Below are 23,303 nucleotides of genomic sequence, written 5' to 3'. Positions count from 1 at the left end.
TATAATATTTAATGTTATATTAAATTATATAAATTTTATAACCCAGATTAATAATAATATATCACTTATAAGGTTCTATATTTTTCTAAAGTTTATGAGTTCGTTCGTTACATAGACAATTATTATACATAACGACGATATAAATGTTAAATTAAAAGATCCTTACCAACGTAAAATATTTATATAAATTTGTTATATATACTACCACTCAAAAATTTAGAGTGTCCCTAAATTTTGAAAAGAAAATTTAATCAACTTTATATACTAATATAACATTATAAATATATGAAAGTTTATGTTGTTTCAATCCAATTTTATTCCAATAGTATATTCAAAATTAAAAATTGATATATTTTTAATAAAATAATTATACATATATTTGTAAAATATAGTGCTTTTTTTTAAAACTACACAAAATGCTCCAAGCTTCTGAGTGATAGCGTATAAATTCTGCAGAGAGATCCTTTATAGTAATTTAAATACATACAAGCAATTATGACTCATGCGATTCTCCAAAGTTATTTGTATGTCGATTGTCATATGTACTGTACCTTGTTAGCATACCTGGTTATATTGTTGATGTATTAATGAGTTACACGTACATCGTTATTTCGCGGTTTTACAGCGCTAGTAAAAAATGCACTTGCAGCAAATACGTTTTCGAGATTTAAAAATATTCGGAGACAATTAGGTGATTAGTATTCGCGACAGAAAATGCATCGAAATTTGCTTTATGATTTACATAACATTGGCGACATTGGCAATGCACTGGTAACATAAATTTTCGGCCGAATATTGGCTTTAACGCAGTAATAAAAAATATATTATATTGGTAATATTCAGTATACTATTAACGGTCACTATCGTAGTCAGCCTTGCGAGAAAATACTTGTAATAGCAATTTTCTGTGTTAAGTATCTGTGACATAATTTTTATGATCGCTTAATTGGCTAACATAATTTGATAAAATTATCCCAAGATTTCGACATTCCGAAATACACAAATCTTAATAAACTCGATTATTGCTTCTGATTGACGATCCAATTTTGTGTAACAAACTATTGTGACACATTCCTGTAGAGCTAATTCCAATTATTTTACTTTGTTATCAGTCACCGGCGCTATAAATGCTATCAATTTGTATCACAATGGAAATTAATGATTAACAATTCTATTGCGAATCGATTTTACATGGTGTCGTTCCAAAATCGCGCAGGCGTAAACGTGCCCACGAGGCATCTAACAAAGGACGAACAGTGCAAAGCTCCCCTCGATAAGCCCGATTACATCCGGAGAATGTCGCGGAGACGCGGTACATGATTAATCACTTTCCGGCATCTCTTTTGCATGTTCCCAAACGCGCTTGCGCCCATTGATAGACGCGGCATTCAGCATTTCGGGAAAATTCATTCGGAATTTCGATCCGCCGCATCGTTGGAAGGCCTGGCTGGCGAACCTGCACGCAAGTATCGCCGAAAGCGAGTTGAATAGATTGAAATGCTTAACTGCGGTTGGGTGGAACATCAAAGCCTTACAGCTTTGTTTCCGCGACTGCTTCCCGTGGTTAGTGAAAGAGAAAAAGTTGCAGAAGGAGTGAGTGATTGAGTGAAGAGACATAGAGGAAGAGGGACGTATATCTAACCGTACGAGGAAGCAGATGGAACGATACTGCATCGTCGAAGCTGCGAATATACAATTGAGAAAGAAATAAAAAAGAAGAGAAAAAGAGGAGAAAGAAAGGAGAAAAGGAAGAGATGCCGAATAGGAATCGATTTGAATCGTCGAGCCAACTTCTACAGACGTCCGTTTTGCCCTGTCTATATTGCGTTCGCAAGAACGACGGGAACATCTCGAAGAAATTCTCGCACCGAATACACTACGACACCTATTGTTAGTCGTAAATTCACAGTTTCGAGGGAATACGAGCAACTTTCTTAAAACCGATTAAAAGTTCTTCCGTTTTTCCGCTTTTAACATTCTCATAATTTTATTATATTTTTATTAGTCTGAGAGACAGAGGGAAAATTTTAAGATTTGAAGATTATTAACCGGTTAAGTGGTATTGTAGCATATATGCACAAAAAGAATCCGTGCCAAAAGTGGTATTGTAGCATATATGCACATCTTGAATAACTTCTATATTATTCAACGAATTTGCTTGAAATTTGGTATACTATTGTTTTTTGGGCTTCTGAACTCGATTTTGGCGTCAAATTTGTAAAATTTGATGGCGATTTTTGAACTCGGACATGTTTTACATTTATTTGTAAATATCGCGCTGGAACGAATCAGTCCGGCTCTTTATATACGAAATGAAATCAGCGACCCAAAAAACCCCCAGGGCCAAATTTTGGTATATTTTAGTTCACAATTGACGCCTACCACTTTTGGCACGGAATGTTTTAAAAAGCCTACCACTTAACCGGTTAAAGACTTAAATATCTGATAAATCTCGTTATTTTTACAATCCTTAAACCGCAATTATAAACTATGTGATTACACAACGCATATAACTATTACAATTAATTAACTAAACTGCGCAACGAATAATTTTAATTATAATCTCCGCGTGTGTGTGTGTGTGTGTGTGTGTGTGTGTGTATATATAATTTCGCGCGCGCGACAAACTTCCTTTTTTTTCCTCTTATTTTTGATACAACGGTGACTCGTTCACGTTGTCGTGTTAGTTGGTTGTCGACGTGTACGCCAAAATCCATGTAACATGTTTCGTGACTTATTCTATTTTTGTTTATATTGCGCCAAGAGAAAAACGTGAACCTCGTAGCTACAATTACGATACGTCGCGCGCGTTCGTGTAGGCATCAAATTTTTCAACAAATTTCAGGTCGTCAAATATTATGGAGGATTAGTCGTGAAACTCGCGAAAAATTCGCGAAGGCACGCGCGCGTTGAAATGTCAAGCTCAGCAAACTTTATCGTTATTTATTTTATTTTTTAGTTAGATTTGTTCGAAAGCGTCAGAGACATAAGGACAAAACCTCGCGCAAAAAAGAGGCGCATATTCATTTCACGCGGAAAGCGCGAACTCGCGGTAGTGCAAACTTATGCGAATAAATGAAAAAGTAATGTACTCCGTCGTCGGATGCATGAGGGCTGCATTTTGCACGGACGATGGTATGCGGCGAAGAAGCGAGTAATTATACAATAACCACACTGGTCTATTCCGGGATGCATATCACATATGCACTGTACAAATGCGTTTCGCAAAACTAGTTTAAGTCGATAGAAATAGTGAATGAAGGAGAATGTCAACACAGAAAGAATAATTTTACTAAAATATCTAAAATTTTAGCTAGATACAGATCTGAAAATAATTTATCTCTTAATCTCAAAATAATTAATACAAGACCATCAAAATAATTATAGGGTATGCTCAAGCTTACTACAATGTCAAAACTTAATTTTTGCAGCATTGCCATCATGTTTGAGCATTCTATATAATTCTTTTGATAGTCCAATAAAATTATTTTCAGATCTGTATTTATATAAATTTTTAGATACTTTAGTAAAATTATTCTTTCCATGAAAAAAAACCAATGATATTGTATATCATTGAGATAATAAAATTATACATGTACATTATTAAATGTGGATTTAATACTCATCGCATTTGGATTGCCTTTTTCGGAAAATGTATATGTATTATCGTTAAAACTGTATTCGCAAGTTCCGACATCGATATAAACAATGTTAACGTATCGCTTCGAAGCAAAACGACAATAAAGGAAGAAAGAAGAGATTCATTTAGCGCGCTAACTGTTTAATTTGCGAACACTGCAGGAAAATTCTCACATCGAGCGAGCGTCAGTCGGAAAATGGTAATCGGTAAGCGAGTTGGAGCACACTCAGCGTCATAATGACACGCTAGCTGTCGTCCCGTTCTACTCCATTCTTTTTATCTCCTGGACTTCCCGTTTTGTTTTTATCGAGAAATTGGCACCGAGCGAACCATGCAGACAACTGAGAGGACACTCCAACCGTCCGTTCGTTCTCATTGCCGCGAGGCGTCTCCAAGTTTGTTCAAGTTTAATTGAGCCTGAAAGTTTCCGACTTGTTGTCCGGATCCACCTTCTCGATATCTCCCTCTTTTGCCACCTTTCGTCTTACCTCACATCACGAACCCTGTCTCAACGCTCTAAAAATCGATTGCAATGTTCTCGAGAATGCAAAAAATAGTCCGAATCTCTCAATTCAAAATGAAATACTAATATCGAAATGTTTGATACTTTCAGTTGACACATCTAGATAAACAAGTAAATCTTTCAATACACACACTTACCGGTGTCACACTTACCCTAAACAAAATTTAACAGCTCGCTGCACGAACGAAGCTTATTTATAAATTCATTCTTGTAACGAATTTATAGACTAAGACATTCGTCCGTGCTGCGAGCTGTTAAATCCCGTTTATTAATTTAAATTTTAGATTAATAAATGGGATTTACTAGTATTAATCTAAATTTTAAATTAATAAAGAGAACCATGCGGTTTTTATATCGTCGAAACGAGGTCGGCGATACCAAGTAAAATGAGAGGTTGTAAAAGATGAAGGTATCGAGATTTAGATTAATAAAAAAATTTTGATTTGTTGTTCAAGTCCAACTTCTCTCGATACCATCCATCTGTTACCACTCATTTTACTTGATATCACAGATCTCATCTCGGTCGAGGAAACTCTCTCGGACGCAAAATATTAGGTTTGTTTTTTTATTCCTGCACTAGACTGCATTAGAACTTCCTTTCTCACTTTCGCCAAATATCAAACATACACCTATCTCACTTCAATTTTCAAAAGTGTACACTAATTTAGCCATAAAAAACAGATCTATCGCCTGAATTTCTTGACGGTAAAATATCAGTGCCGAAGCGTTTAACAACATTTTCGATTGACACATCTAGATAAGCGACACATCTAGATAAGTAAATCTTTTGATCCCGGTATCGTACTTGAGCAAAATTTACCAGCTCGCTGTGCAGACGATGCTTATCCATAAATTCATCGTGCGTAGCGATATAGGCAATTTAGATTAGCAACTGCGGTTGATCTGCGGTTTAAATGTCAGGGCCAACGTCAACGATACATCGGCGCGTCCATTAATGACGGGGTGTCTGTGGGGAGTGGCGCGATAAATCAATCGCTTTCGCGGCTAAGTTTTGACAGGTGCATTACCCCTATATGCACACGTTTTCTTAGGTAACGCGTTGCGCGTGGCGATCCGATACATAGCCATTATCGAATTGCGCCGATCGTGGAAATTGGATCGCGATTGTAAAACACGTCATGTCGGCCAGCGAATAACTAATAGCCATTTAGCGTCTTGAGAAAAAAGAGAGAAAAAGAGAGAAAGGAGCGAAGGAGAAAGAGGATGATCGTTTCCGAAAGAGAGGTAGTATTAATTAAAACAGTGAGAACAAAAATAAAACGCAGTCGATCGACCGATGCGAAAACGCTTGAATAATTCAGCACCGAAATGTCACGGACGGATAAGCTTCATCGCCTCGCGCGCACTGGAATAAATTAATTCGGGATCAATTAAAGTCGCGCTGAATTGCAACGTGCCGGTTTGTACGATCTTTAATGCAAGTCCTGTTTTTCTCGCATATCCGCTATGAAATAAATTTTCAGATAACTGGACGGTCAATTATCCTTTTTTTTCCTCTCATAAAATGCGTGAAATTCTCTCGATGCATTTTTATAAAAATTTCCTAGTTTTTCAGATTCCTAATTTGATTTCGCACTCGTGGTATCACTGGTGGACTTCGTTTCCCGAAAAGAGCTGCAAATTTTTCGAACTTGTTACACGCAATTGCAACTATTGAATTCCACCGGTTCACCAAGTCAATTGTTCGAGCACACTTTCAAATTCAGACAATAGAACCGAGCCCAGAGAAACTCATTAAACGAACCCATTTATATAAGCAATTTGTGCGCGCGGGGAAAATGCACTCGCGAGGCCAGAATCAAACTGCGCGGATAAAGCATATAAATATTATTCAACGTCGACGATAATTACGTTCTATTCACAGCACGCCGTCGAAATTACCGTAACTAAGCAATTGTCATGTAAACTTTGTGATTGCGCACTTGGACGTGTAAAGTAAATGTGATCATGGTCGGCATTTAATTTATTGAGGCTTGTCTTACAATATACCGCGCATTCACGATTATTATTGCTTTACAATATGCTGCGTATTCCATGCGTGATTATTATTTCACATCAACGTTTACTCATAACGACCAGATGTTGTCGATTCGGACACCGTCAAAGGCTTTGTAGTCAGTTCTGGCGTCCATGATTCGTGAATTTCCATATTTTCATTGCTGCCCGCGCCACACTGGCTGCAACGGTGGCCGTTGTGAAAAAAGATAGAGGGAAAAACGGGACATTAAATTCGCCCGCCTCTGCTAAACGCCGGCGAAACGCATTTTATCGTTAATATCGCTCTATACGTGACACGTGCGTATGCATCGCAGGCTCGTTCGGTCTCTCAGTCGAAAGCAGGTGCGCGTAAATTTATTTATTACCGCCATTAAATCGCCTCACCATTAAATCGACCGCGAGATATCTCTTTCCAACTGCGCCCTGCACTATGGAATGCAGCCATCCACCGATCGATTTTCCCGACGCGAGACACGCAGCTTTTCAGTGGCTTTAAAAACTGAACGAATGCGCACAGGTGTCACCGTCTCAATTATTTGCGTGCTTTTCCCATGTCGAGCGACTCTACTCTCGTAGAGCATTACTAAATCGCCGTTTCGTTTCCTCTCGCGCAATATGCACTTCCCGCTGATACAAATATTTTATATACAATGAAACAAAAAATTATTTCTTTATATACTGCTGAAATCAGTATATTTATACATCAGCATACATGAGCAGGTAACATTAATCGTCATTTAGAATTGCTTTTAACTATCATTTTGTGGAAAATGCGTATCATTAAAAGTATAATATTTGCACTCTCTCTCTTTCTTTGTCTCTAATTACTGCGGATTTATTAATTTATGTGGACTCGCCGCGAAAACGTGATGTGAATTCCGTTTAAACCCGGAATGCAGCGAATATTTAAAATACTCGACGAGAGTATGCGCTCTTTACGAACGGTAAATGTGATCATCAGTTTTAATCGCTATCAGGACAGCACGTTAAATCGTGTCAGTCCTGCCAATAGCGTCCCACGTTCCCAATTTTTCGTTGCGCGGTGCAATGAAGTGGATATTTATCGATAACGGAGGAATAAATTGGACGATCAAAATATTTTATCAAAGTCATGCAAATTGAACGTATTACGTATTCACATGATATTCGTGTTTTATACCAAATATTAATATATCATTCAAATCAGGGCTATATGTATACATGAGTCTAAGTTTCGTGGAGTCTTTATCTCCTTTTTCTGTCGTTACAACGTCGTTTCTAATCCCAGAACACATAGCTTCCGAAAAATTCTGTAAACACATTATGGATCTGTAAGACTCACTTGGTCCAGATTAATATTTTTTTAGACTCTCTTTTTTTTATTTTAAAACTCTAAGTTTTAGAAATGTATCTGCATACGGTAATGCCAAAAAGCTTTACATTGTTAAGTTATAAAATAAAACTCTTCCTTTTCTTTCCTTCGTGTACGAAGCAAGTGAAATCTCGATTGGGCCTGGGAGACCCATGTGTGTGTTTTAGAGTTAATGATGACAACCAACCGACCGCTGTTATAAAGTATATATGTGATAATATATGAGAATGAAATCTCAACATTTTTATCTTTTTAATATCTAGTAGAGACCGAGAATCGTTCGCGCGAAAAAAAACTTGAACATATCTGTTACGGAATTTTATTTTTTTTTCGCCCGAGGACGATCACGTGCACTCCATTGACATTTTTGTTTGACAAACTAGAAATAAGCGAGTGCATCCCGCGTATAAACTTCCAAACAAGGACATGTATTTGTAAAAGAAGAAAAAAGAAAAAAAAAGATATTTTCATCAAGTAGAACAATTTGACAAAAATCGACAATATTGATCTTACATCTTTCTGTTACTCGAATACCGAAATATAAATTTTACCCCTCTAGACTTTAATTGTAAAGTAGCTGGAGCACCGTTTGTTAATGTTTGTTATTATTAATCACGTAAAACTTTCGAAAGGAGTAGTCCAATTACATTTACAGCATAATCAGTGGCTCGTGACATCGAACGACCGTGGTTCAGTCCTCGTTACTGTCAAGACATAACAGAATTACCATCGATTCTCTGTAGTTGCTTTTAATTAATGCGATTAATGAACCCAGGGTTAACCGTCGAGCACACTCGGACTATCCGGCCAGACCGCGTTGCGACAGTGTGCTAGTTTGATTGTTCAACGAGAAATTGCGAATTTCATATTTATGACGCATTTGGTCGAGAGATTCGTTCGAGAACTTTTAAATGATGCAGATGGCTATTTCTATTTCGTGCAACGACCAAGTCTCTGTGGCGAGTTCTTCGGCATCGTCTATTCCAACGAGATTTTTTCCTTTTTAGAAGCGTCGCACGATCTCCCGAATATCGACGATGATAACATATATGAAAATTTTAGCGTTCTGACTTGATAACATAATATAGTGAAATAGATATGTCGCTTAGATTTGAAATATTTTGCAGACAGATTCTTTAAACGGCGTACGAGCGTCGAGACGATGTAGAACGACGATGTTCCACCGAAAACATAGAATAGACTTAATAACTTGATTTAAGCCACTCATGTTTACCATCGTTGTTGAAATTCCTCTCTCGGCTTTACAATCCTCCCACCCTCCCATCATCTGTCGCTTTGCTTTGTCTCGACTTTCTCGTCCGACCTTTTATTTGCGTGAATTCAAATTACGTCGAGCGGCTTTCCGCAGTTTCCGTCCAGACAAGGATCCTATTGCCCTTGGAAGATGAGATAAACGCCAGGCCGATAAATTCCACTTTGCCCTCTTCTTTACCGTCTCTCCCCCCCTCCGTGACCCCGACACTCATCCTGCTCGGTCCATCCCTTTACCCTTCCATCTTCGCCGGATGATACTACTTGATTATACGATAACATCGGACCGGCTGTGTTTAACTTTCGGGTCGGCAAGAAAATGAGAATCTCGATTGCTAACGTCGTCGGATTTATGTTACGCCCGTGACGATATCTCTCTGTCTGCGTCGAGTCCATCTTACCGTGAATCCGGTTACCGATAATTACGAGTGTTCCCTTCGTTAGACGAACGTCTCGCACATTTTCCGCACGCTGATGGTTGCGCTCACAGATTTTTATTTACCAACAATATATGTCTTCAAGAACTCGAAAATAAAATATACACGACAATTAGGCGAGAAAGAAAATCTTATTAGAAAGAGACGTATTGATGCTTGTGACCAAGAAGCTGCATTTTGTTGCTTCAATCATAATTATGAGAAAATTAAAAATATTAGTGATTATTCTACATTTTTATATAGAATATTTTTAAAGAGGACTGGCATTCCGAAAATTTTTATTAACAAAAATGATATATATTTTAAGCATTTGATAAATTTTTTAATGGCTTTAACACATGAAGTAGCATAAAAGTTGAACTATTTCAACGCAAATGATATAATTTAATTGCTTTAATAATCACAAGAAGATACGTAAGTATTGCGTATATAGATTTCAAGCGGATAATAAAACTCTAAGTTATTAATAACTCTATCAAAAAATAATAATGCTCGTAATGTGTATGCGACATGGTACATATAATATATATATATTTATTTTCAGAAAAAAATCACGTCTCGCTACAGTCGTTTAAAAAATTAATATCATAAAAACGAGCACTTTTTTACTAGTGCTGTATTCGGAGTGGAATATACCGCGTAGATTTCAACCACGTTCCTACGAAAATATCCCCCGCTCCGGATAAAGAGCCGTTAGGAAAATATTAACTTTACACAATAAACATTTTTATTTACTCGTTGCTCGGCCGTGCCAACATGAGCGCATGCGTTCAAAGGAAAAGTTTTATCGGAACTACGTTGCCGATCATGTTATTTTTTCCGAAACTTGTTTTCCGGTTGTACGTTGCCGCTCGTTTTCATCGTTGAAACAGTTATGATAAAGCTATATGTTATCATTAATCATTCCGGAGAGAATATTTGTTAGCATTAATTGCTCGGATAAATCGATTAATAAATTTTTCTTTCTCATATTTTTTAGCCAAATTTATAAACGTACGAATTATTGGAAATTATTGTTTCTCTCTGGCTATTGAACCGAATTTCCTATTTTCTCGACAATGCTTGTAATTTTAATCGTGGTCTGCTATATATAGGCAATATTAAAATTTATAAAACACACATTACTCGATGTTACAGATTACAGAATGAAGATATATTTGAACTATCGCGAGCGCAATTCTTGCGAGAAAATGGTAAATAATAAATAAATAATTAATAAATACACACAATCAATCTCTGTAACAGATTGTTGACTGCCAATTATGCTATATGTCCAGTACTAAAAAAGGATCTGTTTACGCGAAGACGTGAGGAACGTCTTATTATCATGCAAAAATACATATACGGACAACAGAATAAAACGTCGATCGGTAGTGCGTCATTACATCTTCGCGAGAAGAGAATCTGGATATATACTGCAGGTGTATCGATTAACCGAGGAAAAAAGGCGGAAATTATAAGCGTACACGCGATCATCAAAATACAGATATTTCTTTTTATTATTTAATTTCACGATATCACTGTGTGAATGTCGAAAGAAACCTCGTGGAAAAATTAATTCGCAACTTGAAATGTTTCAAAATAATGAAATATAATATAATTCCGTATGACAGGACATTAATTTTCACCTTTTTTTCTGGCACACATTTGCAAATTGTATTTTTATCTTGATGTAACGAGCGGAAAAAAGAGGACGTGCGTCATTCGTGTCATCGACGTCACTCGCGTCACCTTCGCACCTCAACATTACGAGCGTGATCGCGCGAGGGCCATTCGATCATGAATTATGCGCCGTTGAGAAATTGTTTGCGGGCACCGGGGTTGACACACGACGCCCTGACCATGTTTATGACATATGTATTCAAAGATGATGAAAAGGGAAGCAAAATTTGTTGTCGCATCACCGAGGAGAACATTCGCGAAACCGAACGACTGTCGCGGTTTTTTTCTCTTTTTCTCTCGCGGCTTTCTCTCCTGTGCATTAAAGTTGTATAGCGCAATTGCACTGCCCACGAGGCGAAAGAGCGAAATATCGTCTCGAACGACGATTTTTATGAACAGGTAGTTGCGCAAATAAAACACCGCCCGACGAACCGCGATGAAATGGAAAAAATTATTCATACGTCTTCCTAAAAATAAAAGAGAGGAACTAGGTGCGCGCAGAATTCGACGGAAGACCATTTGATTCTTGCTCTTTTTTTATTTGTCAATACACGTCGATCGACCAATAATTGATGCGCCTAACAAAAATTTTGGCTTTTTATTAACGCCTAAGATAAATGTGCATTTATAAATATAAATAGCAATAATTCAGTGAAAAGAAAATAGGACGTACACCAACAGTAAAATTCTCAAAATTAAAATGACTATTTAACGCTGGTTATTATTCGATAATTCATTCGATAATTTTGCGGCTTGAAAAAAAGGGCATGCAATTGGTAGCCGTCAATAATAAAAAACGCAAACGCACCGCGTATTTCAAGTTATATTTACGAGAAGCCGCGTATTTGCGCGCACGCGTGTGTACATTTCGACTTCGGAATGATTTATCGCAAATGGATTTCAAACAATTCGAACGCGTCGAACGATTCTTCTCGCCCGCTTCCCCTTTTCAGTCAAATCGGTCGTAATGGGAAAAAAACCAGGAAAAACCGTCCGCGTATTCGTTGAGATATTATCGTGTGGCAATAGCGTGCACGGATCGTTTAACTTTCAAAACCTGCGATACATAATTTTTTATGAATATCAGCATTTGCGCTGTCGCGTCAGTGATAAGCGCCGCGACGCGAATCCGTGCGCACAAAATTTTTGTAAAACTGGGATGATTGCCGACTTGCAAATTAAGTCGAGAGCGAGATATTGATCTCTATCGTGCATAGGTCCAGAATAGAACAACCTGGTTAACGGCGATACATAATTATAGCATGTATATCATTAGACACGCAGGCTGATTTTATGTGATAATCTTATAACAATTTGTATAATATACAGTACTTGGTTTTAATTCGTCGCATTACGAAACCATGACCCATTTATTCCACCTTGCGCGCGAGTCGCACGTGAAAATTATTGAACGTAAAGCAAACAGAGAATAGTTATGCACTCTGTCATAAACTGAATTTCTCCCTCTCTCCCGCTGTGGGATTAGAGCCGATTATCCCTCCCCCGAAATACATATATACGTTATCAGACGCAGCCTCAGGTGTTGCAGCTACTTCGAGCTAAGTCGATCTTGTCACGCGAACATCCTCTACGTGTGTCATCGGTAATTGCGTGGATTTAATGTCAGTAAATGCACGACACCGAATATCAATCTCACCGCAAATGCGGTTGCCATGTTGGCCAAGCTAATATTAAAGCTGCATTGTGATTAACACTAATGAACAGTGTTGAATGAATGTGTTTTGTATTGACGCGCGCGAATTGACAAGTTTCCGATATAAATTGATAAAAGCGATCGTGGGGAGAGAGAGAGAGAGAGAGAGAGAGACATTGAGATAAAAACGTAAAGTTAAAATTTGACCGATGACAAATGAATGAAGAGGGCCATATTGAGTTAAGGTGGATAATATGTTTGTGCGAATTTTTACAATTTTCAGTTCAAGCGAACTGCGTTCGCTCGTAACCTCGATTATTTGTCGGTCTTGAAATATAGTCGTAGATTGAAGTTGGAGTACGTAAATATCATAAACCAAATTGATAAAATTTAATATTACTGATAAATAAGCATCTTCAAAACACTAAATAATTTATTGCAAAAAATATCATCTCAGCCGGAATTCAAACTTGGATTTGATGATATTAATCATAATAATAAAGTAAGAATTAAGATTCGACCGTGTAAATGTACAACATATAGTATATACATACGTTTGAGAGCGCCAATAAGCGGTTAAAGTTAGATGTTATGAATATAATATTATATATATTCTTAATTTAAAAAATTTTTAATTTTCTCACAGATGTGACTGTGCGCCGAAACATTCGGGCATTAACCACAATCGATCTGAGACGCTAATAATATAAATATGATGAGGAGCCGAAACATTCGAACATTCCTATATATGAAAATAATCCCCTCTAAATTAATTCGGTAAAGAATTTATTGCGTAAAATATTACCTCAGCCAGGATCCTGTATATAAGTTCTTCTTCTGTAATAAGTTCTTTACCGAATTAATTTAGGGGGGATTATTTTTATATATAGGAATGCCCAAATGTTTCGGCTTCTCATCATATTTATATTATTAGCATCTCAGATCAATTGTGGTTAATGTCCGAATGTTTCGGCGCATAGTCACATCTGAGATAATTGAAAATTTTTTTAATTAAGAATATATATTATATTCATAACATCTAACTTTGACCGCTTATTGGCGCTCTCAAACGTATGTATATAATAATAGAGGTAAACGTCCCAGTAACTGTGGATCCTATCTAAGTCCGGATATGTATACAAAATTTATCATTAATCTAATGTTCTTTTTATTACAAAATTATAATTAATTATATTTAAAGATTACAATTAATTATAATATTATATTTAAATAGCATTTAAAATTAATAATAATATAAACAAATATATATATATATATAAAGTTGTATATAAATATTCGGATATAGGAAGAACGTCTTTAAAATTCGAACTAAAAAAAGAATGGAAAAAAAAATCTCACGGATTAGAAATCCACTTAAAAAGACGAAAATTTCAAATTCAATTAATACATCGGCGACGGAGGAAATTCGTGGTTGCAACGATCGATCTCGGTGGACGTTCGAGAACACGTTGTTACGCTTGGTCTACCAAAATCACGATCTCAAAGCTTTACGGCCGGTCTTAAAAACGCGAGCGAAAAGAATCGTCGACAGAACGGCCCGTCAGAGGGGCACTCGGTAAACGTTTGTCGTTTGCGAACTATTTGAGACGTAACTACGCGTACACGGACGAAAGAGCCTCCACGAGACCGTTAACGGTTGAAAGCCGTTAGACCCTACTCTTCGATTTTCCCTCTTCTTTCGCTCTTTTCCCCTGGCGCTTTTCTCATTATCCACGGGTAATCGTATCCGTGGTGCAATCGCACACGACCGGATCCGTATAATCGAGACCCAAGCTCGCAGTTTCACCGAGTAGCTGTCTCGCTAGAAGTGCACAAATCGTGCGCATTAACTTTTTATATTCACAAGCAATTACGTTTATTCAATGATTAAAAGTGTTCTATCGAATGATCCTTTTTTTTCAATTTCTTTCTACACGATAAAATTATCGAAACCAAAAGCAACGACCTCAATTGACAAAAATAATTTTCAATTTTTTCTCACAATTTAGCAAATACATGAATCGTATTGCGCCAATCTAATACGTTACTTACTATACCAAAATTCACATCTCTCATGTCAGAATAATCGAAAAACTCCGTTCGCAAATATGGCAGACGGCGTGAAAACAGTTCGGGGGAAGTTTCCGGTTGGCTGAAACTTGCCGCCGATATTCGTCTTCACTTAAGCCAATCTCTAACTCTCACCCCCTTTCTCTCTCTTTGTCGTAGTGGCTCGGTCTGGGTATCATGGCAGTGGGCGTCTGGGCATGGACCGAAAAGGACACCTTCAACAACCTGTCCCGCCTCACAAACGTCGCACTCGATCCAGCATTTATCCTCATTCTAGTCGGTGAGTACTTGTCTTTTTCTTCTTTTACTTCCTTTTTCTCTCGCGACTCTCGAAGACGCGCGCGCACGAAGAGTTATAACTCTCTTCGAGTGCCGAGTTAAACTTTAGTTTTAGGATTTCCTAAAAATAATTTTAGGAAATTCTAGTTATAAATATGATATAAATAACACGTTCCCTCGATAGAAAATGATGAAGATTTTAATTCTTGCCGTGAAATTATTCCTATAAAATATTAGTCGCTTAGAAATATTATCGAATATTTGGAGAAATTCCATTAGTGAAATTAGACTTAGCAAAATTAATACGTGAATAATAGAAGAATGTTCAACTGAAAGTTGCTAACTTTTAGAAATATTCAAATATAAATTCCGATTATTTTTGGGATTTGAGGATTTAAGAGAAATTTATAACATCCCGTTTTTCAATTTAGAGAACAATGTGAACATTAGAAGCATACGGGAGATTTTCATAGGTTACAGAGAATGAAAATAAACCGTAATAAAAAAGAAGGGAAATTATTCCAGTAAAATGCGTCGGCTGATTGCGGTAAGAGTTTCGCAGTTTTCCGACATTTGGTGCGTTCCTTGACAATAAAGACGGTGATCGCAATTTTTCTTCAGGACTATCGGCGAAGACGCTATCGTTTCCATCAGCGGAAACATTTCGCACGACCGCGCGGTCGTAACTTAATTTCTATATTAACGCCGCACGGGTGCGCGGTGACCTCGTAATGGTAGCCCGAGGACGGCATTCGTTCTAATTCGTCCGCGATATTTCGCGCGTTTCCCTCGTACGGAAGTCGCGTAATGCGCTGTCCGACAATAGCACGGATTTGTAATTTGGATAAGGTTAGAAGAGCTATAGCTTACCTCTGCGAGAAGCAAAGCACGACGCGAGCCGGAAATTAAGGTGTCTGCATAGTCGTGAATTTTCCGAATAGTTTAAGTCCTCGGAGAAAAACAAATTCGTTAAAAACCTCATACTTTTTAACTTTCCCTCGTTCTTTTTTTTTTGCTCTTCAGACTCGGCAGAAAAAATCTGCCATCAAAGTTAAGGTCGCGAATTCCAGGACGTCCTATAAGTACCTTTCGGAAACGAGGGATTTAAGGGAGCAATGTAACGGTGTAGAAACAGACTATTTACCATTTCTACTTCTTATAATCATTCAACCGAGACAGACATATAGCCACTACGATACTTTGAAGTTCAGCCTCTGTCTGAAGTTGAAATTCAATATCTCATCGTCTTATATTATTCGGGCACGCGCTTCTGCGTTTTGCTTCTCAGAAAACAATCTCCGTACAACTGCGCGCGTTGGAGATTCGAAAAATTTTCATCTCTCTAATTTACGGAATGCTTTTTCACAGATGCGTCAGAGGGCTAATATCAGAAAGTTAATAGAACATAAGTAATTTGTCCGCTTTAAGGGGATCCTAAAGCCGTCTGTATTACCGAGTAAATCATATAATTTGTGTATAACAAATACTTTTTTTTCTCTTTCATAGATTTAAAAATCCTTTTCCAGGATTAAAGTATACGCATTAATACGTGTTTGTGAGGTGGAGTTTATGTCGAGAACAACCAAAAATTTTGAAATTGATATATTTTTTACCGTTTCTTAGTGTAACATGGCGTTTCAAGCTGTCAAGTCGTGACAACATTTGCTTGATACGAAAGTTTTGCAACCTTACGAAATCGTAATCCACAAACACGTAGTTTGCACGAACAAATAATTACGTTCTTAGAATTAGACTTAGACGCTTTATCGCGACGAATTTGTTATACGAAAATTGACACAAATGTGCGACTGAATGTATCATAGATTGAGATATTGGTGTGACAGTATACTATATAAAGACATGTCGATGTGCTGGAAAAACAGCGACATCTAGTGGTTTTGTCGGAGTTCGAGCTTGGCTTTAGGATCCTCTTAATGTAATTATTTTGAAAAATTGAAACGCAAGAACACGTTGGCATCCTGTCATTATTACATCAAGAAAGAACCAGCAATTATTCTTACCGTCCTCCGCGTTGATGTGATGATATCGTATAATAGCTTTTTACTTTTATATTCGCGTCGAGTAATTTTATTCATTTACAGCTAACACACACACACAATTAATAATTACATATTAATTTTTTTCCATAAGTGGATACAGTTTCGTTTACCACGCAAGTAAACATTTATCAAAGTGTTTCATAGAGCTTGTTTGCAAGATAATAATCCCATTTCAATTAACACAGCGACTGCATTGAATTAAGGGATGAGAATAAAAGTGAGAGAGAGAGAGAGAGAGAGAGAGAGAGAATAATCGATATTGTTTAAATCATTTTATACATCGGTAAGAGAGAAAAATAATCGGTAGTTTTTCGGTCAAATCGCTGTCTCGTAAACTATTAAATTAGAATTATGATGAAATGAAAAATAATGTCCGTTCCACATAATCATAATGTATAAAAATGATACTACGTGATTCTCTCTGAATGCAAGAACTCTTATGAATCGAAATCTCAAAGGTAGCGACACAATTCTCTCACTACGAGGGTGGAAGATAAGTTACATGCACGCGACATTATCGGCCATTAAAGGGTGCGTTTTGCCTAATGCACGAGGAGAAGAACTTTTTGTCGGTCGCGATCGTGACAACCTATTTTCGTATGATGCTCGCGGTCATTAGTGTGTACAAAGTATGTTTCAGTATAGGTGCAGAGCGAATACAGAGATTTCTCTCAGAAAGTATGAATCGAGTTTTATAACACTAGAAGCTATGATTTGTTCAAACGTCGAAGCATAAGCAGTTTTATCTTCGAACCTGTCAGACTCTAATTTTCGTCAAAAAACATCCGATACCCTATTTTTATGTGGAATAACTATAAATATCTCTGAAGCACGGAGAGAACCTTGCGGGATTTTGGAGGGCCAACGGAACACTAATTAAAATGGATACGACGGATACGGGAAGGGTTAAGGACGCGCTGACAGAAAGCGCATTCGCCGTCGTCCCCCTCGATACGTTTCCATTAACCACCACAGACTCTCTCTCCGTTTCGCGACGCGAATGTAATATTCTGTGGGCTAATACACGTACTCTACCGGCAAATAGACGCAGATTGTGCGCTTCGGCCCTTCCATTTCCGTTTTCCTGCTTCCCTCCTCCCCTCTCTCTCTCTCTCTCTCTCTCTCTCTTCCTCTAACAGGGTGCCAAAGTTTTAATTGGATACGAACCAGTGGTGAGGTGACGGACATAAAATTAGGACGAGGTCATCTGCGTCCGATTTATTTCGCCGGTCCTCCGAGTTGCGTCCCCCGCAATGTTACGAACGTCGCGTTTCCAGTCGTAGAATGACCAGTTCGTCGCCGCGGGATGTGATGCCATGAATCGAATTACACACCGAACGTATACACGTGGATTCCGAGAGATTCTGCGCTCCGGAAAGCCGGCCGTGCTTTCGAAGCGGTCAGCCGCGCGCGGTTTCGCCGAGCCGTAATAGCGAGAATGCTTCCGGGAATGCCCGGCGAATTCAAGCCGGTGCGATTCGGAGATACGACGGTTGGCCTGCGGTACGGCGACGTTCTCTGCGGGACGTCGCGCGGCCCAAATCGAATTTGCACGTGATCCGGCACGCCGGAAGAACAACAGACTGTACGCGAGAAACCGCTCGAGTACGAAAGTGGAGATCGATTTGTGGGGGCTCATCCATTTGTTTGCCCCGTGTGTCCGTAGACACAATTCCCTCGAAGTTTGAAGGGGATGGCGACAAAAGGCCAGTGTTCGTTCTATCGTTACCTTAGTCGAATTCACTAGTAGTAATACTTACTTTCAATTATTCGTTTGACGGATTGGAAGATATTCATTAAATTTTCATTGAATATTTTATTACATTAAAGATAAAGAGAAAAGAGCCTCCGTGTCCTCTCTCTTTATCTGTAATGTAATATAATTTCCGATGAAAATTTAATGAATATCTTTCAATACGGTACAGTGCATGAAGCAGCGAATAAGTTTCTGTATCTATATCGGATATGTTATTATCAGTTTTCCTCTCCTCTCCCTCAGAAGGAAACTGATAATAATATATCCGAGATAGGTACAGAAACTTATTCACTGATTTATGCACTGCTCCTGTTTCGAGAAGATAAATGTATTCAGTTAATTTCATTATTCATTGCTACTATTGTAATACAAGCTAAGCAATATTAATTTAATATTTACCGTTCGAAACGATATTTGCGTTAATATTTAATTTCGCAAGTGAACGGCGAATTATCCTGTTGTTTGATTTCGAGTCATTAAATGTTTGTTCAGTGCGGTAGTATTTGAAATTACAAATATTCGCTGCAGCTGATCAAATGTCAGTAGAGCACTGCTGGTTGAAAATCTTAATATAACTATACGTAAAAGATATAATATAACTATATGTAAAAGAAAATTTGTTGAGCAAATGCTAGAATTATCGGTCGTCATTCAAGCAACATTTTCATCGAAGTAATCGACGTATTCTAGATATCTTGTGTATACTTAGGAAAGCGACGCGCTTGTTAATTATTTCGTACTTGCGTAGTATACTCTATCGACTTGAGCCTGGCTTTTCGATTATCCCATGCTCCAATTACTTCCATTTACTTTGACGAGTAACTCTGCCTCTTCCGGCTTGCGCTTAATTTAGCGTAACGGTTACCAGATAACAACGATTTAGACTTAGCTACACTACGAAAGTTATAACGACGATCGAAAGCAGATTACATTTTTAGCGAGAACATTAACGCTTAACAAAAATTATGCTGTAGACATCGCAGATATTATAAACCAATGTCTTATTCGTTGCGACATAAATCCACCATTTAGCCAAATGAATCTCAGTTTCATAATTATTCTTCAAAATATCTTAACAATGTAAATACATTTCGCAAAGTTAATCCGTGCTTTCCGAAGTTTATCAATCTCGAAGCAAAGCTTGTTTGGAAAAATAAGCGTTCGAAAATCCGCCTAAAATTATTAGCACTATCGCCTGCCAAAGTCGCGAGGTATTCCAAATAAATCGTAACTTGTACAAAGAGAAACACTAAATCCCGGATTACGTTTATTTTCCGCGCTTAAATAAATGCGAATGCGATCGCAATTGAGTGCTGCGTTTTGATTTCCATTCGTGTATACACCCGTCCTGATCGAACACACCGTGATTTCAACTGCTTTTAATGAAACATCCGTAATTTTGGGTACCGCGAATTAAATTAATTACAAGAGACCGGATTTAATCAAAATCATACTACAAAAGAATCGATTTCTATTATAACTCACGGAATACATAGACCAAGGGAAGCACGAAAGGCCTATAGATTATTCTGTATACATCGATCCTCTTTTTTTTGTCACGAAAACCTACTAGAATCGAAACAGATATTATCGGTTCGTCGTTATATTCACGTGTCGCGAGGCGAGATCAAACGTATGCGTTCCTCTATCCTGCAACTTTATTACCATACGACATAAAGCAACGTTGCAATATTGCAAGAGTGGCAAAGCCCTTTCGTCTGCCATTGAATCACACCTGGCCCCTTTACGAAATATTGATTGCATACCAAATATTAACCCGAATGCGAGTTAAGATGAGCGTACAAAACAAAATGTGTTTATAGTAAAAAAGAATGTGTATTTTTTTAATAACATTGCATCCATCACTAGTAAAAATTCATGTAATTTAAAAAAATAGGTATTGTATTTTCATGTACTTAACGTATCTAACGTACAAAATACCCTGTAATAGTTTCATCCTGTATAAAAATTTTCCAACTGTCCTTTCAAGTAGATACACGTTTCTACATTCGCACTTTTCGTTTTTCTTCATCGAGTTTTTTATCCGAGCGCAAAGCGTTTCATCGTTGCCATTTTCTTCTAGTTCGTGGCAAGGCTTAACAAAAGTTCCAAAAGTAAGTCTGGACTAATTATTCAGTTACTTGAAAGAGCTCCGTTCTACGTTTCCCCGTCTCTGCTTTACCATCGGATTAAAAGTTACCCCCTCATTTCCGGAGCACGTTTTAAAATCTTATAACTTTCGATGATAGATAAAATTTATTAAGTCCGATAGCGCCGAGTTTGACTTATAATCGTTTTCTCGATGCAACTATAAATTCTTTAATACACTCAAGTCATCTCTATCAATGCTGCTTTAACAAAATCTGCTCTGAATCATTTCGAACGTTTAATTTACGGAAACTATATGTGTATACGTAGAAATATTACCTGTCTAAACTAAGATTCATCGTTAAATCTTTGTCAAGAATTGATAAATATTCTCAGCTTTACTACTCTCTTCAATATAAAATATAAAATTCAATTTTCCAATTCTTGATGTTGAAAATTTTGTTGCGAATTTATGTGTATAATATACGCATGAATGCTCTCTTAATAGTTTTAATGCAAATGCATATTGTTTTATATAGAAATTAATAGCATTTACATATTAAATATAAAAAGGCAAAAAAACTGCTTGAATGCACACCGATTAATTGTGATAGTAACGAATTTCGAACATTTGTGCTCGCATACTTTTTGTTAGCGTACACACGGAATTGATTTAGCGCTCATTACGCTCGTCCGCAGGTAGCAGATAATTTCATAAATATTCCGCATTACCATCGGCGCAACACGGTACTGTTGATGACGCACTCTCGGCAAATTCAATTGGAACGTAGAGGAATTTTAATATAATTACTTGTGTAAACTACAAGCGTTCGCAAACCTACGTGTAATTAATATGTGGCGTATGTTCGTAAATCAGAGTTGTTACGCAAGTGAAATTCCAGAACTACGAATTTCCTAATGTTGCTGGCTGATAAAATCTCCTCTTTGTGAACCAAAAATTAAAAGGAAGAACGATAGCCAAACAGATAAAGGTCAAATATTGTAAAAGAAAATACTTTATATATTAAAATTATATGTGTAATAATATTAATATATATATATTTATATTTTACGTAATTTTATATATTATATTACGTACGTATAATTTTTTATGTAAACGTATATATAAATTTCGATTTATAATCTATTGATTTAGTTAAAACATTAATTACTATCTAATAAATATAACTCTTTTTCCTAATTTTTTCCGATATTCCCGAATCATTTCAATCCTTCTGACTCAGCTGTGATTAAGTTTCCGGTTTTCATGGTTTTTTCATGCACTTCGTTGCAAACCTATAAATGTATCTGGGAATTCACGCCGGCATAGCATGTCGATGCGGGAATGAATTCACCGGTGGGACCCACGCTCATAACTCACGATTATACGATACATTGACGAATGCATTCGTGTTCTTCGCGTTACATTTCGTGCGATGACGAAGTACCCGATACTATTTATTCTGTTGCAGGTACAGTGACATTTATCATCGGTTTCACGGGATGCGTCGGCGCGCTACGGGAGAACACATGCCTCCTCGCCGCGGTGAGCGTCCTACGGGATTCACTTAAGCTCTCTTTCTAGATTACTTTAATTGCCCAACATCTTTCGGAACTTCGAACTTTGTTCGAGTTTCCGATTCGGTATATGACATCTATAATTGTCTATCATTGGACCGCACGCGATTGAACGAAAGTTTGCTCTTTGAGAAATGTAACGTTTAAAAGTACTTAAAACGAAAGGCTTTGTTTTCTTAAATGGCGAACTTTTGAAATTTAGAGCTCCCCAAAAAAAGAAATGAATCGTTGAAAAAAGGTGGTTTTAATGGACCATCAGTAAGTAGGACAATGATGAGTTCTCTCTCACTCTCTCCCTCTCCCCTCCCCTCTCTCTCTCTTTCTTTCTCCCTCTTTCTCTCTTTCTCTAATTAATTTCTCAAATCTGAATAGAATTAATCTTAATTAAATTAATTTTATGTTGCAGTACGCGATATTTTTAGCGCTATTGCTGTTAATGGAAATGACTGTCGGTGTTTTGGGATTTATCTTCAAAGATTGGGTAAATATGATGTAGTTCGTATAATTTATAATAATATATAGTCATCATATAATGTACAATAATAATTACAGGCAAAACGTTCTAAAATATAAACGTGTATATATCATGTTTAAAGATATTTGTAGTATAAACATATAAATTTAGTGAATATTAAAATAAGATATTGTAGGTAATTTGTAATTATATGATTTAATATTATTTGCATATTGCCCTCTGCGCATTTAATTATTCATGATATTTCGCAGATGATCTTTCGCGGAACAGACAGCTTTCCTAAAATTTATCCTGCACAATTATACGCAACATTTTCAAGACAGTGTTCCTCGAGATAGTTCCGCTGCGTCTATTCGTAATCGTTTCTACTTACCGCGTTTATTAATTCAGCAGTTACGAGAAGCGTGGCTGAATTATCAAAGCGAATATGCCGAATGCA

At 37.2% G+C, this 23,303-nt stretch overlaps 1 protein-coding gene across 4 annotated transcripts in view; it reads left to right on the top strand.

Annotated features, from left to right (window-relative positions):
• Positions 1–23,303, top strand: part of Tsp26A (Tetraspanin 26A) — a 114,436-nt gene that overhangs the window by 77,580 nt on the left and 13,553 nt on the right. For all 4 annotated transcript variants that reach the window (XM_018444320.1, XM_018444321.1, XM_018444318.1 and 1 more), the window contains exons 2-4: positions 14,788–14,908; positions 22,284–22,357; positions 22,796–22,870. In XM_018444320.1, coding sequence (XP_018299822.1) covers positions 14,788–14,908; positions 22,284–22,357; positions 22,796–22,870 — 270 coding nt within the window. The remainder of the gene's footprint in view (positions 1–14,787; positions 14,909–22,283; positions 22,358–22,795; positions 22,871–23,303) is intronic.

Source organism: Mycetomoellerius zeteki, unplaced genomic scaffold, assembly GCF_001594055.1.
Source record: "Mycetomoellerius zeteki isolate Tzet28-1 unplaced genomic scaffold, Tzet1.0 scaffold149, whole genome shotgun sequence".
Lineage (NCBI taxonomy): Eukaryota > Metazoa > Arthropoda > Insecta > Hymenoptera > Formicidae > Mycetomoellerius > Mycetomoellerius zeteki.
The sequence above is the reverse complement of the archived record's forward strand: the minus strand, read 5'-3'. Positions and strand labels throughout refer to the sequence as shown.